This window comes from Schistocerca serialis, chromosome 3 (genome assembly GCF_023864345.2).
Source record: "Schistocerca serialis cubense isolate TAMUIC-IGC-003099 chromosome 3, iqSchSeri2.2, whole genome shotgun sequence".
NCBI classification, from domain to species: Eukaryota; Metazoa; Arthropoda; class Insecta; order Orthoptera; family Acrididae; genus Schistocerca; species Schistocerca serialis.
Window position 1 is genome coordinate 158,247,112 of NC_064640.1, and position 22,149 is coordinate 158,269,260.

Genomic DNA, 22,149 nt, shown 5'->3' on the forward strand with positions numbered 1-22,149 from the left:
TAACATTCATTTCCTGTCTACAACTCAGCATGCTAATGCAGATCATTTCTCCCACTTGCCTCTGGGACAGGACTCATCCTTTGATACCAATCCTGAGATCTGCTTCCACCTGGATGCCACCACTGAAGAATCGGTGGCCGGGTTGCCACTTGATGCCAAGCTCATCATGCTCCACATCACAGAGGACCCAGTACTCAGTGAGATTCTTCCGCTGTTACTTTACTGCTTGCCTCAGTACCATCACTTTCTTCAACATCCCACTGGTCAGGCATGCTGGCATCACTGTCATGAGCTGCCCACACTTGGCACGGTCCTCTTGATCCAAGGGGATGGCAGTTACACAAAGGTCATCACCCCTGCCACTCTCCAGGAGCATACTTTGTACTTACTCCACTTTGGGCACTGGGGTGTGTTTCTCATGAAGCACCTGGCCTGCCAGCATGTATCTTGGAGAGAAATGGTTGGTGCCAACATCAACATGATTGGAGCTTGCCCAATATGTAAGAGCAAATGAGCAGCTCTGGTGCATCACTTTTTCCCTTAGCTGGATGTCTGCTCCTTGTTCCTATTTACATCTATACTTTTTGGACCTTTCCTGGACTACTATTGACTGGCCGTCATCAACACAGACAGTGGTTTGCTGTATGTTTCCTGAATGTCCAACATATCCACTAGGCAAACCATCCTTACCTCACCCCATACTTTGGCTATTGAAGAACTTCCAGAAAAGATTGTCATTCACAAGGGCCCCCATTCACACTGTCTCTAGTGAGCTGGTTGAATGTTTTAGCCAAACTTTCAAAAATCAAATCTCCAAACTCACTCACCATCACTCCTTGGAAAAAGCTCTCACTTTGTTTTTTGCATTGTTCTGTTCCATCCTTCAGGACCAATCAACCCATTACACAGCAGTCCAGTAGGTCACAACTTTCCAGTCATCATCATATTCTGGCCCTGCTGTCAGCATACAACCTGCCATAGGTTTTCTGTCCTTGATTCTGTTTGCGTCCTTTTTCTTCCAAATGCCATCAACACGGCATTCTGGCCATCATTTCCTCACTCCTGGGCCACTCTATGGCAGAAATATAACCTTCAGATGGTATCAAAGGCCATCAACATGTGAACAAACTGTGGCCTTGTCGAGGTCCACTCCCTGAACCATCTAGTTTACCTCTCTCTTTTGTTCCACATGTGGGACCTGCTGAGCCTTCATCCCGGATGATGTGGGTACCAGTCAGCTTCATCCCAACTGCAGCACCCCGAAAGGAGTTGCCAGAGAACATACCAGCACTTCCAGCTCCAACATCCACTAAAGTGGGCATCCTTTACTGCAGTATTATGGGCTTGCACCTCTCAGTGTGCAACCTACATCACTTCCAGGTTACATGAGCAGCTGGTTTTCTTACAGCTGATGCTCTAGGGATGCAACACTACACATAGCGAAGACATTGCCCCCCTCCCCCCTTTATGGAGAAAAGTGGTTCAAATCTCCATTCAGCCATGGAGATTTATTGTTGTTTTTATACATCATGTAATACAAGTGAAAGAATGGTACCTTTGAAAATGAAATGCATATTATTTTCCTCATTCCAAGACTGTGCCCCATCTGCAACGAAATTGTCAACAGGTTATTAAACCCTGATCTTCTTTTCCTAAACCATAGTACAGTTGACATTTTTCACATCAACATGTCACTGTACAATGTGCAAGATGCTGCAAGTGACAGAGAGATTTTTATGACTGTTTGAAGTTTGAACTGTTAATGTTTGAATGTGTAGTCTGACATCCACCTAGCAGTTGGGTTACATTCATGAAGCAAAGGACTTGGAAAATTACACAGTTGAATTGGAGGAGTTTTACCTATATTAAGACAGAACTCAAGTTCAAAAACACTGAGACAACTAGATTTTGTGTTGATCAGCATGAAGAATTGTGTGCTTGTGAATTAATACCAAAAAATAGTTCACTTTTACTTGTAACTGTATATAGATCACCAATGGGTAATTTTGAACTATTTATGAGGAATCCAGATTTCTTACTGTGCTATCTGTCAGACAGCAGCAAGCCGTTAATAGTCTGTGGTGACCTCAGCACAGATCTTCTGAAGGACTTTGATAGAAAAAGTATCTGTAAACCTTATTTCGATCAAGCAATTTGATCTCAATAATTAATTTTCCAATACAGGTGGGTAAAGACAGTAGGACTCTAATTGATAAGTTTTCTTTGGTGATGCTCAAAGCAAGAAAGTAACTATTTACCCAGTAACAAGTGCTTTCTCTTATCATGATGTAGAGTTACTTAGGATAAATAAGATAGTACCTTACAGTATGGATATTCCTCAGTGGAAATCAGTTAGAATAATTAATGACTCCAGGACAATTTTTTTTGAGGGTATACGAAACGCCCTATGCTTACAGTGTTAAATTGAGCTAAAAGTTATGAACAGTTTCTCATTTGTTATTTGGACGATATTCTTGATTTTTTCACAGAACACAGAGATATGTTCTGCTTTTATGCTAAATTATTAATTTTGAAAAAATAATGTATAGTTTTTCAGATATTTTATTTTTTGTAAATGTTAAAAAAAGTTATACATTTTAACAAGTATCTTAAAATTTACATCCATTAATACAAAACAATTCCACATATCTTTCAATTCAGATATATTTGAAGGTCTTAAGGAACAACTACAGAAAATTTCATCTTTCTGCTATAAATAGGCCCTGAGAACTAAAGTTATGGGAAATTAGCTTCAAAGTTTTTACTTCAGTACAAGCCTGCTCCATAGCTTGTATCATCAGAATCGTCCAACAGCTTCCTCTTGATGGCTCTGCTATGCTGTCTAGCCATCTTTGAATATACTTTTATGGCATTATCTGAAGACCTGAGCCGTTCCTTGTCCAAACAAAGCATAGCTGCGGATGTTCGTAGTCCTACACAGAGCCCCAACTTCTGCAAAACTTTGCACTTTGTTATATTGCCCTGATTGAATGATAAAACAGCATCATAAACGCCAAAGTGAAGTGTGTTTATACCCACAAACACAGTTTTAGGTAGTCTATTCCATATCACATGGTTCACACACTCATTTGGATTTTGAGTCCGGCCATGAAGACATTTCTTTAGTAGACTAATATCTGCGAGGTCTCGGAATATTGGTTTTATTTCATCCATTATAGCAGGTGGCAGGTGATGAGGGTGATTGTATTGTTTCTTAGTTACCTTGCCTCTGTTGTACTTGCACCAACTATCGTCTCCTTTTGGACATAGCCCATGTTGGGGATTCTCATTGTTTGAAGCTGTATGAAAAAACAGAGCCCAGACTGCTCTTCTCATTAATTCTGCATCTGCTGTATTCTGTCTTATTGCTAGACCATAGCACTTCTGAATATGATCTATTGTAGCATCTGTCAGTCTATTTTTCCCATCTAAAGTTTTTCCATCGCTCAATTTCTTGCCTTTCATGCTAGCCTTGAGCTGTTAAAATCTTGATCCCATCCTTTTCTGAACGTGGCCAACCCACTCAGGTTTTGAAATTTTCACATCGTTACCATAAGGTCTCAGTTCCTCAATTTCTTTGAAAGCCTTTGAGTCACCATCTCCAAGACAATTTATGTATCTAACGTTGTACCATTTTACTGAGCGTTGATAAATACTTCTTACACCAGCAACTCCCATACCACCACTTGACCCATAGTAATTTGCCATGCACTCCTCTTCATGTTTAGTTTTCATTTTCTCCTTGCATGTGCAATGCTTGGAAAGTATTGCCACATCAACTACCTTACCAGTGTCCACACTTGTAGCTGTTACTACACCATTCAGAGATGTGTGGCCTCTCTTCTGCCAGCTTCCATCAAAAGCTATGGACAAGTCTCTGCTATTATTATTTTCAACAACTACTTCCTCAACAGCATCTTTCATGTTTTCCTGCGCCACATCTTCTACAGCAGAACCTATTGCAATTATGTGTTTGTTAAATTTTGAACGTGGAGGGGGGAGGTTCATCACACCACACAATATGGTACCTGCAGCCCTGCCCTTTCCTATACACCGTAATCCATAAACCAGTCTAATGTTTATATCGTATAGTTTACCTGTATCTGCAGTAACATGTGAGGAATTGAAGAAAGTAACACTGTGTTTGATAACTGCACATCAACTCTAATTCACAAGCAAGTCCTACATGTAAGTTTGTTTTCAATGAAACATCAAATTTTCCACATTGTTTGCAGCACACATTGTTCTCCAAAATGTCTGATAATAAAGGGACATTAATTACCTCATATTTTGTAGTCCCAGCATTTAGTTTCTTGTATTTGTCTTCAATTCCAGCTAGTTTTCTTCTTCAAGCACTTTCCGGTGTAGTGGCAGCAGCATCACTCAATGTATCACTTCCAGTGTTGAGGTTAGTCGCTACTGGGACATCAGATACTGATGAAGATGAATCAGACGAATTTTTAGTACACTTTACTTTCTTGCGCCAATGTACACGCTTTCTAAATACCTTTAGACTAGGTCTCGGCATGTTGAAGTAAAGAAAACTCAGTGACTTCTCCACATACGACTTTCACAACAATGACATGGATGTACTCACAAAGGAAACAATACAAATGGTGCAGAATCTATTGTCAACTGTCTAGCAGTGTAGCCAACAGAAAAGCTACCTCTCTTGTGCTCAGTTATATCTCTGGCAAGGCTGTCTATATCAGGTATATTTCGCATCTCATATACAAGGTGCGGAACATCGTGTGCCGAAATTATTTTAAAAAATTATTTAAAATAGTTCTATTCACATCATCCAAATATTTTATACATGGTATTAAACGGGAGAGTCTAAATTTTTTGAAAATGCATTTACCCAAAAATCCAATTTTTCATCAAAAAACTCATTCCGTATACCCTTAAGAATAGTTTGCAGGAGATGACCTTGAATGAATTTTATAATGAACTAAATGTTAACATTAAATTTAATCTATTCCATGGTAAATTCATATCATTATTTGGAAATAATTTTCTGCATAAGCTAATCAGAAAGTATACTAAACAGCCACGTACAAAACCATGAATCACTAAAGGGATTAATGTATCTTGTGAAAAGAAAAGGGAAATTCACCTTTTGGTAAGAACAGGTAGAGACCCAGCTGTAGTTGCACACTACAAAAACTACTTAAAATTACTAAGAAAGGTTATTAAAAAAACCAAGAAACATGCACATAATGTCAGAAATCAGTAATTCTGACAACAGACTTAGAGCTACAAGTAATGTAGTGAAATGAGAGACAGGACAACCAGCTACGGAACAAGATACCACCACTACTGAACTAAACCGAAGGGCTATAAATGATGAGTCATAGGTAGCATATGTATTTAATAATCACTTTTTAAATACAGTAGAAAGCAAAGAGGCAAACAGCTCAAGAGAAAAATCATAGCAATATGTTGAAAAAGTAACTGTCATGAATTTCAATCATATCACCAACTTCTCCTTCTGAAACTAAGAAAATTATACATTCTCTCAAGAATAAAAGCACATCTGGATTTGATGGTGTTTCCAATAGAGTACTAAAGATTCATTCCCATATAATAAGTCCAATCTTATCCAAAATATGTAATGCATCATTAACTCAACGCATTTTTTCTAGAGACACTGAAATATGCCATTGTTAAATCCCTCTTTAAGAAAAGTGGTAAGAGAAATATCAGTATCCACCAACCTGTTTTACTGCTGAAACCATTTTCCAAATGTTTGAGAATGTGGTATATTCTAGAAAAGCATATCAACTTAGCAACAATAATAACCTCAGCAAACAACAGTGAGTTTCAGAAGGGTTGCTCTGCTGAGAATGCCATTTACATATTCACTCACTGGATTTTACAAAGATTACATAATAAAATACCATTGGTTGGTATTTTCTGCACATTTGACTGTGTGAATCACAGTATTCTCCTGGATAAATTGAAGTTTTATGCGAGTGACGTTATAGCCAATCAGTGGATAATGTCATATCTAACCAAAGAAATGAGCAAAGCTGCACTCAGTAATTCAGCAATATAGTCTGGCGGTGTAACTCTGACAGAGGAGAAATAAAGTATGGGGTTCCCCAAGGCTCAATCTTAGGCCCATTATTGGTCCTCACATATCCTCTTCAGTCCCCGAGTCCAGCCAGATGGATGTTACTTCTCTATTCTGCTTTAAGTGAAATTACAGTTTTTTCGACACTGTAACTGTGTGTCCATGTGCTAGACATTTTAGCTGTCTCCACAATTTTTTTGTCAGTGATATTTGGTTTTTGCTGTTGGCTACATTGAGATGTTCCACTCACTGTGCCATGTCTGTTACTGCTGACCACCTCTCTCCAATGTCTTCCAGAAGAAAATGTAAGTATGAATGTCACACTCAGTTTTCTGTTGTTATTACTTTTTATTGTTGTTGTTGTTGTTGTTGTTGTAAACAGATCAACAAATTATGTTACAGTCTATGTAGTAACTTAAAACCATTAATTCTTCATTATTTACAAGAGTACCGGTAAACAATGAAGTCCAGCTGGCTGGACAGGTGGTCACAGCTTTGTTCATTTTTGATCACTGGTCAATTTCGGTGACCGCAGCATCTACTGTGAAATATGTCTGTGCTTCTTATTGTTTTGTGCGATGTATGAAATTCAATCACAGTAATTATCCATAAATCATCATCATCATTATCATCATCATCATCAGCCAATTCAATCATTACATGATGTGGCCTCTTCGAGTCGTGGATTCAGGTAGGCTTTCAGCAGTCTTCTCCAAGTGGGATGGTCTTGGGCAGTTCTCTGCCAGGTGTTACCAGCGATCTTCTTGATGTCTTTGTTCCATCTGTCTGGTGGTCTTCCTCTAGACCTCCGGTGCTCTCTCGGACTCCACTCCAGTACTAGCTTCATCCATCTGTTGTCTTTTCTTTTCGTGACATGGCTAGCCCACTGCCATTTCAAGGAACCTACTGTCTCTAAGATGTCATTAACCTTCATCACAGACCATAAATGTTAATCTGTAATTAGCTTTAGAAGTTCACATCTTTTTTCCCAACTAACACAGGCATGAATGAACCAATCAGAGAAGCTGAAATCAACAGAGAACTGCTAAAAGTAGAAGAAGAGGGCAATGATTTGAGTGACATAGGGGACTTTTCAGATGAGGAACTCCTTAACATTACTGCAAATACAGACTTGTGTGTATCTGAAGCAGGAAATGACACTTCATCTGAATTGGTAAACTTTACATCATTATTTTCATTTATTACAATTGATGCCTTCTGAGATACATATTCAAAAAGTACTGAATACTGAATACTGAATTTGTAATGTTTCATAAATAAATGAAATGTCTTTTAATTTGTGCTTTCTTCTTCCAGGATGAAACAAAAGACAGAAATATATTAAGTAGGAACCATTTTAGCTAGCTGTATTCCATCTAGTCTCAGATCAAAACTCACTGGAGACAAGGAACTGATGAAGAGAGGTAGAGATTCCTTTGATGAATTCCCCAGAAAAGATGAGAACATTTCAGTTCTTAAGTGGGTTGGTGTTTGCTCTGTTACAGTAGCATCAACTTTCTCTGGTGCTTCTCCCACTAGTATATTAAAAAGGTGGTACAGGAAAGTGAAAGAATTCAATGGAGAGTCTCAACCTAAACGTATCTTTGATTACAACAAAATGGGAGGTGTGAATCTATGTGACAGAATGATTTCTGACTATCAAATTTCCACATGCACAAAGAAATGGCCCGTAAGAGTCTTCTTCCATTTCATTGACTTGGTGATTCTGAAATCGGGGACAGAGTGTAGAAAGGATCAGCAGGCACTATGTGCTAGCACTAAATAAATCCTCGATCTAGTGGCTTTTAAGATTTATATTGGAGAATCCCTGATTTCAGCTGCAACTGCAGCACAACAGGACATTTACACTTCAGACTCTGAATTTGAATCTCATGAAGTAGTGCCTAGGAAATGCACAAAGATAATTCAAGTTCCAAACAGAGATGTTAGGGAAAGAGTAGACATTTTCCTCTCTGCCCAGTTACAGATAAAAATAAATGGCTGAGATGCTGAAACAAGGCCTGCAAAGCTAAAATCAAATTCATATATTCTGAATGGCAAGTACGTCTGTGTATCACTAATGAGAGAAAATGTTTCTTTGACTTTCACAACCGAAAACTGATTGTGATGAGCTACAACAATTTCAGGATTATTGATGACTGTAAGTGCTCTTCTTGCATTGTACCTTTGCAACACTCTGTAAATAATGTATCCAAATGTTAAATAAAAATTAAAAAACACGATTTTGTGTTATCTATTTCATGGCCATATATAATGAATAGTCACAATGAGACCCGGTGTCTGGCCAGCTGGACATAGGTAAATCTCCATCCTGATGAACAGTAACTAAAAATTACCATTACAATGCTCATTTATGACATCCACATGCCCTTATCAAAAAATATTTGAAATAATACAAAAGTTTTTCTTGGCTCTGAAGAGGATATGTAAACCACATAATATACAAGCAGAAGTATTTCTTTTGCAGATGTCACTAGTAGTGCAATCAGTCAAAGCATGCTTCCAGAAACAGAAGAAATTGTAAAGTTCTTAAAAGTATCATTGACATGTTTTCTGCATATGGTCTGACCCTCAATTTTAAAAAGGCACAATGTATTCATTTATACATATCTGCTGGTACTACACCAATGATAAGTGGAACACATGGTGAGGACATCATAAACAGGGTGGAAACTTCAACATTATTTAGTGTCCATATTGATGAGAATTTAAATTGGAAAAAGCGCATTTTGGAACTCTTAAAACAACTTAGTTCAGCCGCATTCACACTTAGAATCACTGAAAATCTTGGGGAGAAAAAAATCAGTAAGTTATGTATTTTGCATATTTTCTTTCAATAATGTCATATGGAATAATGTTCTGGGGTAACTCATCTTTAAAAAAGAAACTCATCATTGTGCAAAAATGTGCTGTAAGGATAATATGTGGTGCTCACCCACAATCATCTTGTAGACATCTGTTTACAGAGTTGGGTTTTCTGACTGCTGTAACTGGTAAGGCAGTGTTATAAGCTCTCTCCTGTTCCTCATCTATATAAATAATTTGTGAGAATCTGAGCAGCAGTCTTAGGTTGTTTGCAGATGATGCAGAAATTTATCATCTATTAAAGCCATCAGAGGATCAAAACAAATTGTGGCAATTGATCCTAAATAATGAAAAGTGTGAGATCATCCACATGAATGCTAAAGGAAACCCATTAAACTTTGCTTACATGATAAATCAGTCTAATCTAAAAGCCATAAATTCAACTGAATACCTAGAAATTACAATTATGAACAACTTAAATAGGAAAGAAAATAGAAAATGTTGTTGGTAAGGTAAACCAAAGACAGCATTTTATTAGCAGGACTCTTAAAAAAATGTAACAGAGCTACTAAAGAAGCAGCTTACACTACACTTGCCCATCCTCCATTGGAATACTGTTGCATGGTGTGGTATCCTTACCAGATAGGATTAACGAAGTAAAATGAGAAAGTTTAAAGAGATGCAGCATTTTTTTTATCATAGAAAAATATGGGAGAGAGTATCATTGATGTGACACAGGTTCTATGGTGGACATCATTAAAACAAAAGCATTTCTGTTGTGGAATGATCTCCTGACGAAATTTCAGTCACCAACTTTCTCCTCCGAATGCAAAAGTATTTTTTTGACACCAACCTACATAGGGAGAAATAATTACCATAATAAAATAAGGGAAATCAGAGCTCACACGGATAAATATAGGTGTGTGTTTTGTACACATGATATTCAAGACTGGAAGAAGAGAGAATTATTGTGAAGGTGATTTGGTGAATCCTTTGCCAGGCACTTATGTGTGATTTGCAGAGTATCCATGTAGATGTAGATATAGATACACTGCTTCACAGTATATTTATTCCCTCATTAAGTTTGTTGTAAATAATCCACAACAGTTCAAAAGGATCAACAATTTACATAATTACAATACCCAAAGGAAAAATTACATTCATTACTCTACATTAACATTGTGTTTAGTACAAAAACATGTGCACAATGCTGCAACAAAAATTTTTGATCACTTACCCAGTGATATAAAATGTCTGACAGACAGCAAAGTAAAACTTGTAAACAAACTGAGAAATTTTCTCCTTGACTGCTCATTTTATTCCATAGAATAATTTCTATTACTCTAATGTGTAGAACATTGTTGGCTGGGATTACTAACTTGCATCTGTAAACAAAGAGTGGCTATCTCTATAAATGCAGAAAATTGCTTTTCAAAATGGAAGACAGTAACACAAGGTGTCCTTCAATGTGCTGTCCTAAGAACTATTTTGCTTCTATTCTACATTAATGACCTATCAATGAATATGAATGCCCCATTGGTCTTATTTGCAAATGACACGACTGTATTAATCAAAGGACAGGAGTCAAAAACTATTACTATCAGCATCATCAAACAAAAGGTCATTTAAAAACTTGGTTTCGTCTCAATGGATTAACCTTAGAAATCCCAAAAACCCATGTGGTCCAGTTCAGAACAAAACACTCAACATCCCAGGAAATTAAAATAAATCACAAAAATCAAAATATAGAATAAGCGGATTCTGTGAAATTTTTAGGATTAAACCTAGACAAGAATTTAAACTGGAATAAAGACTTTGAATATCTATTAAACAAACTATGTAGTTTTGGATTTGCAATGCAAATTTTAGATAATGCCACCGACATGGACACAAGGAAAATTGCATACCATACTTACTTTCAGTCACTTATAGGGTATGGTATTGTTTCTTGAGGAAATTTGAGCAACTTAATGTGCATACTGAAACTACAGAAAAGAATTGTTGGAAAAATGTGTGCTATACATCCAAGAAAATCATGTCACCCTTTATTTAAAAAGCTGAAATTATTAACAGTGCCCTTCCTGTATATCTATGATATTATAATATTTTTATACAACAATTTAGAATTATTCCAGGAAAACTGCTTTGATCACACTTACAATAAAAGAAATAAAGAAAATTTTATGCTACCTACTCATCATTTAAAATTACATGCTCAAAAAAAATGGCTCTCAGCACTATGGGACTTAACTGCTGAGGTCATCAGTCCCCTAGAACTTAGAACTACTTAAACCTAACTAACCTAAAGACATTACACACATCCATGCCCGAGGCAGGATTCGAACCTACGACCGTAGTGGTCGCGCGGTTCCAGACTGGAGCACCTAGAACCACTCAGCCACTCTGGCTGGCGACATGCTCAAACTCCCCAGTATATGGGAATGAAAATTTACAACAAACTAAAAGCCAAGAACATTCTGAGTATGAACCTAGATTCACAGAAAGAAAGCTGCATGATACTCTGTTTCAACGATGCTACTTCTGAGTTGAAGAATTCATGAATGATGAACTGGATATCTGAGCAGGATGTAGTTTATCGACTGTCTTATTACGTAAATATGTGAAGGTATCTTTTCACAAAAAAGTTACGTTAATGTTTAAATCATTTTGTTAACCATATTTAATTAGTGTATGGCATTTAAGTACATTTCAGTGTTGTATCATGTTATTCTACATTACATTACATATATTCAGAGACAAACATCTAGTCCTTGTATATATTCAATGGATTTTTGGGATGCCATGAGGAATTCTTCAAAGTGCCCACTGAACGCTCTGGCACTGCATTCTTCTCTGATGTGTTGGATGGTTTGCTTAGGCAGACAGCAGCCACATGCTGGTGAAGACAGCAGTTCCCATTTGCAGAGTGAGTCAGCACATCTTCCACGCCTGGTTCTTAGTCGGTTCAGAGTTGACCAGATCTTGTGGGGCTGATTAAACCCAGGAACCACCTCAGTAATACAAGGCATTAGGTGGCAAGTTGTTGGGCATTTTGGAGTCATTCTCTTCTCCAAGAGTTGATGTCAGCAATCAAGAGGAGAATGTCTTGAACGAAGACCCTTGGTACTCAGATCAGGTATATCAATGTGTACCGGTAGTTCAGGGTTTGTTTCGATCTTGTTGTATTCCCTGACCAAAGCTGCTTCTTGTTGCATTTTTTGGGGTGGTATATGACTCAGGGCAGGTAGCCACATGTTAGGTGTAGAGCTAATGGTTCCTAAAATAATGAGCATGGTGTTGTTAAGTTCAACATCGATTTTGTTCACGTAGATGCTGTTTAGCCATACTTTTGCACAGTACTCATCCGCAAAGTATACCAGGCTCAGTGCAGACATCTTGACATGTTTCCTGTACTCTAATCAAATGATTTGTTTATGTATGTTATGAGACAAATAAATCACAATTCACAACCAACAAACTAACTTACAAATATTCAGAATGTAACCATATGTAAAAATTAATTTGCAATGTGAATTTAAAATTACTCATTCTGCATAATACAAAATATTCCATGGAACATGAAACTAAATAATTAACTGTAGGTCCCTTTCTCTTCTTCTGGCATTGAAGTGTGTGTGTCAATAGGAGTTGAAGTAGTATTTTGGTGTGCCCCGCTTTGTGCTGACTTCTGATATCTGTACTGAAGTAATTGATAACACATTGAAGAGGATCATCACATTACAAACCTGTGTAGCTTACTTAAATTCTGTCGCTGGAACATGTTATTGTCAGGTTTAGCAGTTCAATGTTTAATGAGCCATTGAAATTCATTCTGTGCAATTTACTGTGCTCAATGATGTATTCATATATCATTCTGTTTCCTTACTAGATTTACTGACACAGCTTATATGCAAACCCTATAACCAGATCTTTTGAAGTCCAAAATTAAGCAGTAAGAGTAGCGGAATCATATCTGACTTCTTTCAGTCTCTAATAATTTTAAAGTGCATACATAAAATGACACCAAGTTTAGCATTGAGCATTCTTTACAGAACAATTCTAGGTTAATGTCAACTGATATTCAGCACATTATCCACCTTAAATATGTAAGGTGTGCATCTAAGAAAACACATATTCTCTAGAATGGGTTACCACAAACTGCATATTTTAAAAATTTTATTTAGAAAATAAACATTTTGATTACATTAATTCAGCATGATAAAATCACAATATTAAAAAACCATTGTTGATGACAAGTCTGAATCCTGCTTCTTATGATGTGTTGTTTCCCATTACAGTGCACTGTCACCAACATATCCGTCATTATCACTTCCCTGTTTCTTATTTTTTGGTTTCCTGTAACATAATTATAAGAAATTAAATCAGTAAATTTGCATGTAAGTTCTCATTTGTTATTTTTATAGATCAGGTTATACAGTGAAACTAATGGTACTATTTGTATCATTCTCATTCCCAACAAAAGGAATACAAAGGGCCACTTGATATATCATTTACAGTAACCTGAATGCTTTCAAGTGCACGTATCAGAAAGAAAATTAGCCTTTCTTTCTTTATTGCAATTAAAAACCTGGAGTGTGTGCGTAACAGTGTAGCTACTCGCATTAACAGTATCAAAGGCCGAACAATATGATACAATTTGTTAACAATAAGTAATATATAGAACAAAACTTCTTGTACTGTTAGTAAACAGTACTTTCTTTCATTCTAACTATAAAAATACTAGTAATAAAAATTTTGTGTACCACTGAACTCCACCCAATTTTAAGAGTCTGCATTCTATACTGACAGGAAGAATGCTTTCAAGTGCACCTATCAGAAAGAAAATTAGCCTTTCTTTCTTTATTGCAATTAAAAACCTGGAGTGTGTGCATAACAGTGTAGCTACTCACATTAACAGTATCAAAGGCAGAACAATATGATACAATTTGTTAACAATAAGTAATATATATAACAAAATTTAATAATAAGAGCTGACTTTAAATGAAATAAAATGATTTAGAACAACAGCACATTAAATAAACACAAAAAGTTGAATTGTAGCAAGGTGGAGTAAGTCTACTACTTGTAGTCTCATTCCAAAAAATACATACTATTTGTCTTTATCCTCTCTATCCCATATGTTGCACTCTTATTCTGTATATATGAAAGCTCCAAATTACTAGCCAACCTTTATTTTGTAAAACTTTATTATTAAGTGTATAGTTTACAGGGTGCTGTTGATAACAATATGAACAATTTATTGAGAAACATTTTATTTAAATTATTAGTCAAAGTTTACAAATCAGTAAACCAATGTGCACTTTAAGATTCAATCCCTTTAATAATGATTTGATTTAGGATTGGCATACCTATCTTGTAAACCCTCACTCTCATCTTTCTGAAGATCATCATATCTTTTCTGCAAAATGTGTAATTCAAAAGCTATCTTTATTCAGAATTATCAGTTTCTATAAAGTCATTATCTAAGAATTTGATTCTTTCAGAATTTCATTGGTAGTGTTGTGCAGCTCTAAATTTTCCGTTTCCAAAACATGGATAATTTTCTCAGAATAACATTTTAGTTTACAAAATTTTTTGTATCAAAAGTATCCATTTCCAGAAAAAATCTTGTCTTTTGTAAATTCCAGTGCACACTCAAATTTGTGTCTCATAAGATACAATACAACCATTATTTGCACCATTTAAGGAAAGTTAACAAATTGTTAAGCAAAATAATATCTTTGCCTAATGTGAATCTATATCATGTACTTTTTCTTTTACAATTATGTATAAAATACAAGAGTTTTATATTTTAACATTTTGAAATATCTGCCCTACATTTGTCCTTATATAGGTATCTTCCATAAAGCTGCAGTCACTCAGCTGATGGCGTTCAAAGAATAAACATGCTACTTCAGTTCAGTTCACAAAGTTGTATATCAGTCACAAGATTTGGTATGTAGGATATCCACAGCTGAGAGGCATGATAATTAATTTAGAGATATCTGCTTCAAGTGTGTTAATTATTTATTCAAACCATGACTAGTTTCAGGATTTTAAAATCTCATCTTCAGGTGTATATGGATATAATATTTCCTTACTTTCCAAAGTTCTCTCCCTCAAGTAGTGTGTCTGGTAGCTCAGTGTTAGCAGTTTCTGGCAGCAGCAGACACAGAAGCCCACCAATAAGTGGCGTAGCACCAAACAGCAGAGGTGGCAGGTACTCACTATAGCGGATCTGCTCAACACAAAATACCAGTAACTTGCTATTTTTTTCTGTTTTTTGTTTTTACACTGCACATGATAAAAAAAGAGTACAAGATTATATGATTAGCTAGAAGACTACAGTAACATTCCACCATTTCCCTGAATACCTACCTTGTAAATAGTACTGTTCACCAAGAAATTAGTATGGTCAGGAAAAAAAGAAAATAAATTCAAAAAATCACTGCCTGAGTGTACAAGATAACTAACATGTAATGTATATGGCACTAATAGATCTGAAAAAGAATCTATCAAACTGAAATGAAACCACACAACTAACTTCAAGTACTACGACATCTGTCACAGGTGTAAAAAAGTTTGAGAAACAAGTAAAAATATATCACCAGTACCATTACTTCAAGTTAATAAAAGAATATTATGATAACATGTTTATGTTTTAATTCACAGTTCATAAACTGAATGTGCATCTCATGAATGCTATGTAATTGTACATATATGAAACTGTCAAATGACAATTTACAAAACAAAATGTGAAAAAATGTCCCTCTATAAAGCATTGTATCGAGTGTTCAGCAGATTAATGCCCACAGTAGATAAACATCATGTTTGGCACTGTAATTTCATATAACTTTATAACATTTTACCATTAATGAAGCATTGTATTGGATGTAAAAATTAATTGATAATGACATCTGCAATTCTAAAAAAGGAGCTGTATTGGTTGGTCACATACAGTAATAAAACCAACAATATTCATCTAAATGTACATTGTTGGAAAATGTGTATCATATCTACAATTAAAACATTCATCTCTCTGAAGGGTAAGTTGGTAAGTTCTATCCAGGCCTTAAGTACAGAGTCTAAGGAGCTACAGTTGCTCTTATAGAATGGCTAATGCCTTCAATGAAATACCGTATCATATTCTGAATCCTGAGTGAAGAGACAGATTTCCTGAAACCAGCTCCAGTGACTGTCACTGGCTTAAAAGCCTGCATGTGTAGTTGTTGAAAACTATAAAGTGATGTAATAAAAATTTACAAATGACTGTTTTCCATATATATGATATAAATACTGCATAAATTATTTCTGTCTTTGTAATACTTTTCTCAGATTTGCAGCCAGGGGTTCATATCAAGTTGGCAGAATATTTTGGCAGTCCACCTGGTCTTTATCTTCACGTGGGAGGCTGCTATTGCCAAGTCTCCTTTAACTGTTGCTATGCTGTTGCCAGCACCCCTATGTAAGTCAGCAGAGAGTACTCAGTGCATGTTCTAATTGTTGTAAGTTCTTTCCCCACTGCTAAAGATACTAGCAACAGCCCCTGCTGGTGAACAGCAACAAAATTGGAGTTCACTGCCGTAACTAACCATTCTTCTGCCAATTGCGCACATTGTAATGCAAGACAGTGTAGGGTTCCACGATTTACTCAGAGACTAGCTTGTTCTTATTAATAAGATTGTCATGCACCCTAATTTCAATGGCTTCCTAGAAAACACAATCCTAGAAGCAAGAAGTAGCAGTAACCATCTGTCTCTTATTGCATTTCATTGCAAGTTGCTTGGCTAAGCAACGCTCCACCACTGTGGATTTTTTGGATGTTTGCAAACTTGTGTGGTGGCAATGTCCCACATACCTGTGCTCAACAGTAAGAATGGTTTGAACAGTGTATGATTTACCACAGTCGCATGGAATCTAAGTCACACCAACATTCTTAGCCCCAGATCATCTTTAACACAACCCAAAAGGTTGTTAATATTGGCTGGTAGATGAAACAGTCTTTATATTAAAATTCCTTAAAATTATCCCATTTTTAGCTAAAACATTCCCAGCATATGAAACTTCCTGGCAGATTAAAACTGTGTGCCCGACCGAGACTCGAACTCGGGACCTTTGCCTTTCGCGGGCAAGTGCTCTACCAACTGAGCTACCGAAGCACGACTCACGACCGGTACTCAAAGCTTTACTTCTGCCAGTACCTCGTCTCCTACCTTCCAAACTTTACAGAAGCTCTCCTGCGAACCTTGCAGAACTAGCACTCCTGAAAGAATGGATATTGCGGAGACATGGCTTAGCCACAGCCTGGGGGATGTTTCCAGAATGAGATTTTCACTCTGCAGCGGAGTGTGTGCTGATATGAAACTTCCTGGCAGATTAAAACTGTGTGCCCGACCGAGACTCGAACTCGGGACCTTTGCCTTTCGCGGGCAAGTGCTCTACCAACTGAGCTACCGAAGCACGACTCACGACCGGTACTCAAAGCTTTACTTCTGCCAGTACCTCGTCTCCTACCTTCCAAACTTTACAGAAGCTCTCCTGCGAACCTTGCAGAACTAGCACTCCTGAAAGAATGGATATTGCGGAGACATGGCTTAGCCACAGCCTGGGGGATGTTTCCAGAATGAGATTTTCACTCTGCAGCGGAGTGTGCGCTGATATGAAACTTCCTGGCAGATTAAAACTGTGTGCCCGACCGAGACTCGAACTCGGGACCTTTGCCTTTCGCGGGCAAGTGCTCTACCAACTGAGCTACCGAAGCACGACTCACGACCGGTACTCAAAGCTTTACTTCTGCCAGTACCTCGTCTCCTACCTTCCAAACTTTACAGAAGCTCTCCTGCGAACCTTGCAGAACTAGCACTCCTGAAAGAATGGATATTGCGGAGACATGGCTTAGCCACAGCCTGGGGGATGTTTCCAGAATGAGATTTTCACTCTGCAGCGGAGTGTGCGCTGATATGAAACTTCCTGGCAGATTAAAACTGTGTGCCCGACCGAGACTCGAACTCGGGACCTTTTCCTTTCGCGGGCAAGTGCTCTACCAACTGAGCTACCGAAGCACGACTCACGACCGGTACTCAAAGCTTTACTTCTGCCAGTACCTCGTCTCCTACCTTCCAAACTTTACAGAAGCTCTCCTGCGAACCTTGCAGAACTAGCACTCCTGAAAGAATGGATATTGCGGAGACATGGCTTAGCCACAGCCTGGGGGATGTTTCCAGAATGAGATTTTCACTCTGCAGCGGAGTGTGCGCTGATATGAAACTTCCTGGCAGATTAAAACTGTGTGCCCGACCGAGACTCGAACTCGGGACCTTTGCCTTTCGCGGGCAAGTGCTCTACCAACTGAGCTACCGAAGCACGACTCACGACCGGTACTCAAAGCTTTACTTCTGCCAGTACCTCGTCTCCTACCTTCCAAACTTTACAGAAGCTCTCCTGCGAACCTTGCAGAACTAGCACTCCTGAAAGAATGGATATTGCGGAGACATGGCTTAGCCACAGCCTGGGGGATGTTTCCAGAATGAGATTTTCACTCTGCAGCGGAGTGTGCGCTGATATGAAACTTCCTGGCAGATTAAAACTGTGTGCCCGACCGAGACTCGAACTCGGGACCTTTGCCTTTCGCGGGCAAGTGCTCTACCAACTGAGCTACCGAAGCACGACTCACGACCGGTACTCAAAGCTTTACTTCTGCCAGTACCTCGTCTCCTACCTTCCAAACTTTACAGAAGCTCTCCTGCGAACCTTGCAGAACTAGCACTCCTGAAAGAATGGATATTGTGGAGACATGGCTTAGCCACAGCCTGGGGGATGTTTCCAGAATGAATTGGAAGGTAGGAGACGAGGTACTGGCAGAAGCAAAGCTTTGAGTACCGGTCGTGAGTCATGCTTCGGTAGCTCAGTTGGTAGAGCACTTGCCCGCGAAAGGCAAAGGTCCCGAGTTCGAGTCTCGGTCGGGCACACAGTTTTAATCTGCCAGGAAGTTTCATATCAGCGCACACTCCGCTGCAGAGTGAAAATCTCATTCTGGAAACATCCCCCAGGCTGTGGCTAAGCCATGTCTCCGCAATATCCATTCTTTCAGGAGTGCTAGTTCTGCAAGGTTCGCAGGAGAGCTTCTGTAAAGTTTGGAAGGTAGGAGACGAGGTACTGGCAGAAATAAAGCTTTGAGTACCGGTCGTGAGTCGTGCTTCGGTAGCTCAGTTGGTAGAGCACTTGCCCGCGAAAGGCAAAGGTCCCGAGTTCGAGTCTCGGTCGGGCACACAGTTTTAATCTGCCAGGAAGTTTCATATCAGCGCACACTCCGCTGCAGAGTGAAAATCTCATTCTGGAAACATCCCCCAGGCTGTGGCTAAGCCATGTCTCCGCAATATCCATTCTTTCAGGAGTGCTAGTTCTGCAAGGTTCGCAGGAGAGCTTCTGTAAAGTTTGGAAGGTAGGAGACGAGGTACTGGCAGAAGTAAAGCTTTGAGTACCGGTCGTGAGTCGTGCTTCGGTAGCTCAGTTGGTAGAGCACTTGCCCGCGAAAGGCAAAGGTCCCGAGTTCGAGTCTCGGTCGGGCACACAGTTTTAATCTGCCAGGAAGTTTCATATCAGCGCACACTCCGCTGCAGAGTGAAAATCTCATTCTGGAAACATCCCCCAGGCTGTGGCTAAGCCATGTCTCCGCAATATCCATTCTTTCAGGAGTGCTAGTTCTGCAAGGTTCGCAGGAGAGCTTCTGTAAAGTTTGGAAGGTAGGAGACGAGGTACTGGCAGAAGTAAAGCTTTGAGTACCGGTCGTGAGTCGTGCTTCGGTAGCTCAGTTGGTAGAGCACTTGCCCGCGAAAGGCAAAGGTCCCGAGTTCGAGTCTCGGTCGGGCACACAGTTTTAATCTGCCAGGAAGTTTCATATCAGCGCACACTCCGCTGCAGAGTGAAAATCTCATTCTGGAAACATCCCCCAGGCTGTGGCTAAGCCATGTCTCCGCAATATCCATTCTTTCAGGAGTGCTAGTTCTGCAAGGTTCGCAGGAGAGCTTCTGTAAAGTTTGGAAGGTAGGAGACGAGGTACTGGCAGAAGTAAAGCTTTGAGTACCGGTCGTGAGTCGTGCTTCGGTAGCTCAGTTGGTAGAGCACTTGCCCGCGAAAGGCAAAGGTCCCGAGTTCGAGTCTCGGTCGGGCACACAGTTTTAATCTGCCAGGAAGTTTCATATCAGCGCACACTCCGCTGCAGAGTGAAAATCTCATTCTGGAAACATCCCCCAGGCTGTGGCTAAGCCATGTCTCCGCAATATCCATTCTTTCAGGAGTGCTAGTTCTGCAAGGTTCGCAGGAGAGCTTCTGTAAAGTTTGGAAGGTAGGAGACGAGGTACTGGCAGAAGTAAAGCTTTGAGTACCGGTCGTGAGTCGTGCTTCGGTAGCTCAGTTGGTAGAGCACTTGCCCGCGAAAGGCAAAGGTCCCGAGTTCGAGTCTCGGTCGGGCACACAGTTTTAATCTGCCAGGAAGTTTCATATCAGCGCACACTCCGCTGCAGAGTGAAAATCTCATTCTGGAAACATCCCCCAGGCTGTGGCTAAGCCATGTCTCCGCAATATCCATTCTTTCAGGAGTGCTAGTTCTGCAAGGTTCGCAGGAGAGCATCTGTAAAGTTTGGAAGGTAGGAGACGAGGTACTGGCAGAAGTAAAGCTTTGAGTACCGGTCGTGAGTCGTGCTTCGGTAGCTCAGTTGGTAGAGCACTTGCCCGCGAAAGGCAAAGGTCCCGAGTTCGAGTCTCGGTCGGGCACACAGTTTTAATCTGCCAGGAAGTTTCATATCAGCGCACACTCCGCTGCAGAGTGAAAATCTCATTCTGGAAACATCCCCCAGGCTGTGGCTAAGCCATGTCTCCGCAATATCCATTCTTTCAGGAGTGCTAGTTCTGCAAGGTTCGCAGGAGAGCTTCTGTAAAGTTTGGAAGGTAGGAGACGAGGTACTGGCAGAAGTAAAGCTTTGAGTACCGGTCGTGAGTCGTGCTTCGGTAGCTCAGTTGGTAGAGCACTTGCCCGCGAAAGGCAAAGGTCCCGAGTTCGAGTCTCGGTCGGGCACACAGTTTTAATCTGCCAGGAAGTTTCATATCAGCGCACACTCCGCTGCAGAGTGAAAATCTCATTCTGGAAACATCCCCCAGGCTGTGGCTAAGCCATGTCTCCGCAATATCCATTCTTTCAGGAGTGCTAGTTCTGCAAGGTTCGCAGGAGAGCTTCTGTAAAGTTTGGAAGGTAGGAGACGAGGTACTGGCAGAAGTAAAGCTTTGAGTACCGGTCGTGAGTCGTGCTTCGGTAGCTCAGTTGGTAGAGCACTTGCCCGCGAAAGGCAAAGGTCCCGAGTTCGAGTCTCGGTCGGGCACACAGTTTTAATCTGCCAGGAAGTTTCATATCAGCGCACACTCCGCTGCAGAGTGAAAATCTCATTCTGGAAACATCCCCCAGGCTGTGGCTAAGCCATGTCTCCGCAATATCCATTCTTTCAGGAGTGCTAGTTCTGCAAGGTTCGCAGGAGAGCTTCTGTAAAGTTTGGAAGGTAGGAGACGAGGTACTGGCAGAAGTAAAGCTTTGAGTACCGGTCGTGAGTCGTGCTTCGGTAGCTCAGTTGGTAGAGCACTTGCCCGCGAAAGGCAAAGGTCCCGAGTTCGAGTCTCGGTCGGGCACACAGTTTTAATCTGCCAGGAAGTTTCATATCAGCGCACACTCCGCTGCAGAGTGAAAATCTCATTCTGGAAACATTCCCAGCATATGGTAGAAAAGCAATTAATTTAGGTTCATCTTGCTGTACTTCTGACGATGGTCTGAACTGAAAGGCACAACACATCTGCTTCTCAGAGAAGCTATTCTGTTTAAATACAGAATTTAAATGTTGAATTAATTTCCTGTGCCAGCATTCTGCATCCAATATGGTATGCATCTCTTTGGACCAGTGTCCTAAGGATCTCATCATGTTAATATGATGGGTAATAACTAGTTGCATGCAGTTACCAGTCAGCATGTGTAGATTTGTGGTAAATCCTAAGCCCATAGTGCCGTCATTCTGTTTGTAGATGAGGGCATACAACAGCTGGTGCTTTGCATCAGCCTCCATGTGTAACTGTAAACTTAACGCGAGGCTGAAGGGAATAAAATTGTTATAAGGAACAGTTAAGGGTATCAGCTTTAAAAGATGTCATCAACATATCAGCAGAAACATGTTGGTTTTAAGGTTGCTATCCTCAATGCTCTATCTTCA

General features: G+C 39.5%; 1 protein-coding gene across 1 annotated transcript in view; it reads right to left on the reverse strand.

Annotated features, from left to right (window-relative positions):
- Positions 1-13,061: 13,061 nt before the first annotated feature.
- The window catches only part of LOC126469863 (organic cation transporter protein-like), a 373,860-nt gene continuing 364,772 nt past the window's right edge, over positions 13,062-22,149 (reverse strand). Inside the window, exons 10-11 of the mRNA XM_050097173.1 lie at positions 15,004-15,140; positions 13,062-13,258 (exon numbers count right to left, since the gene is read on the reverse strand). Coding sequence (XP_049953130.1) covers positions 13,195-13,258; positions 15,004-15,140 — 201 coding nt within the window. The 3' untranslated portion in view covers positions 13,062-13,194. The remainder of the gene's footprint in view (positions 13,259-15,003; positions 15,141-22,149) is intronic.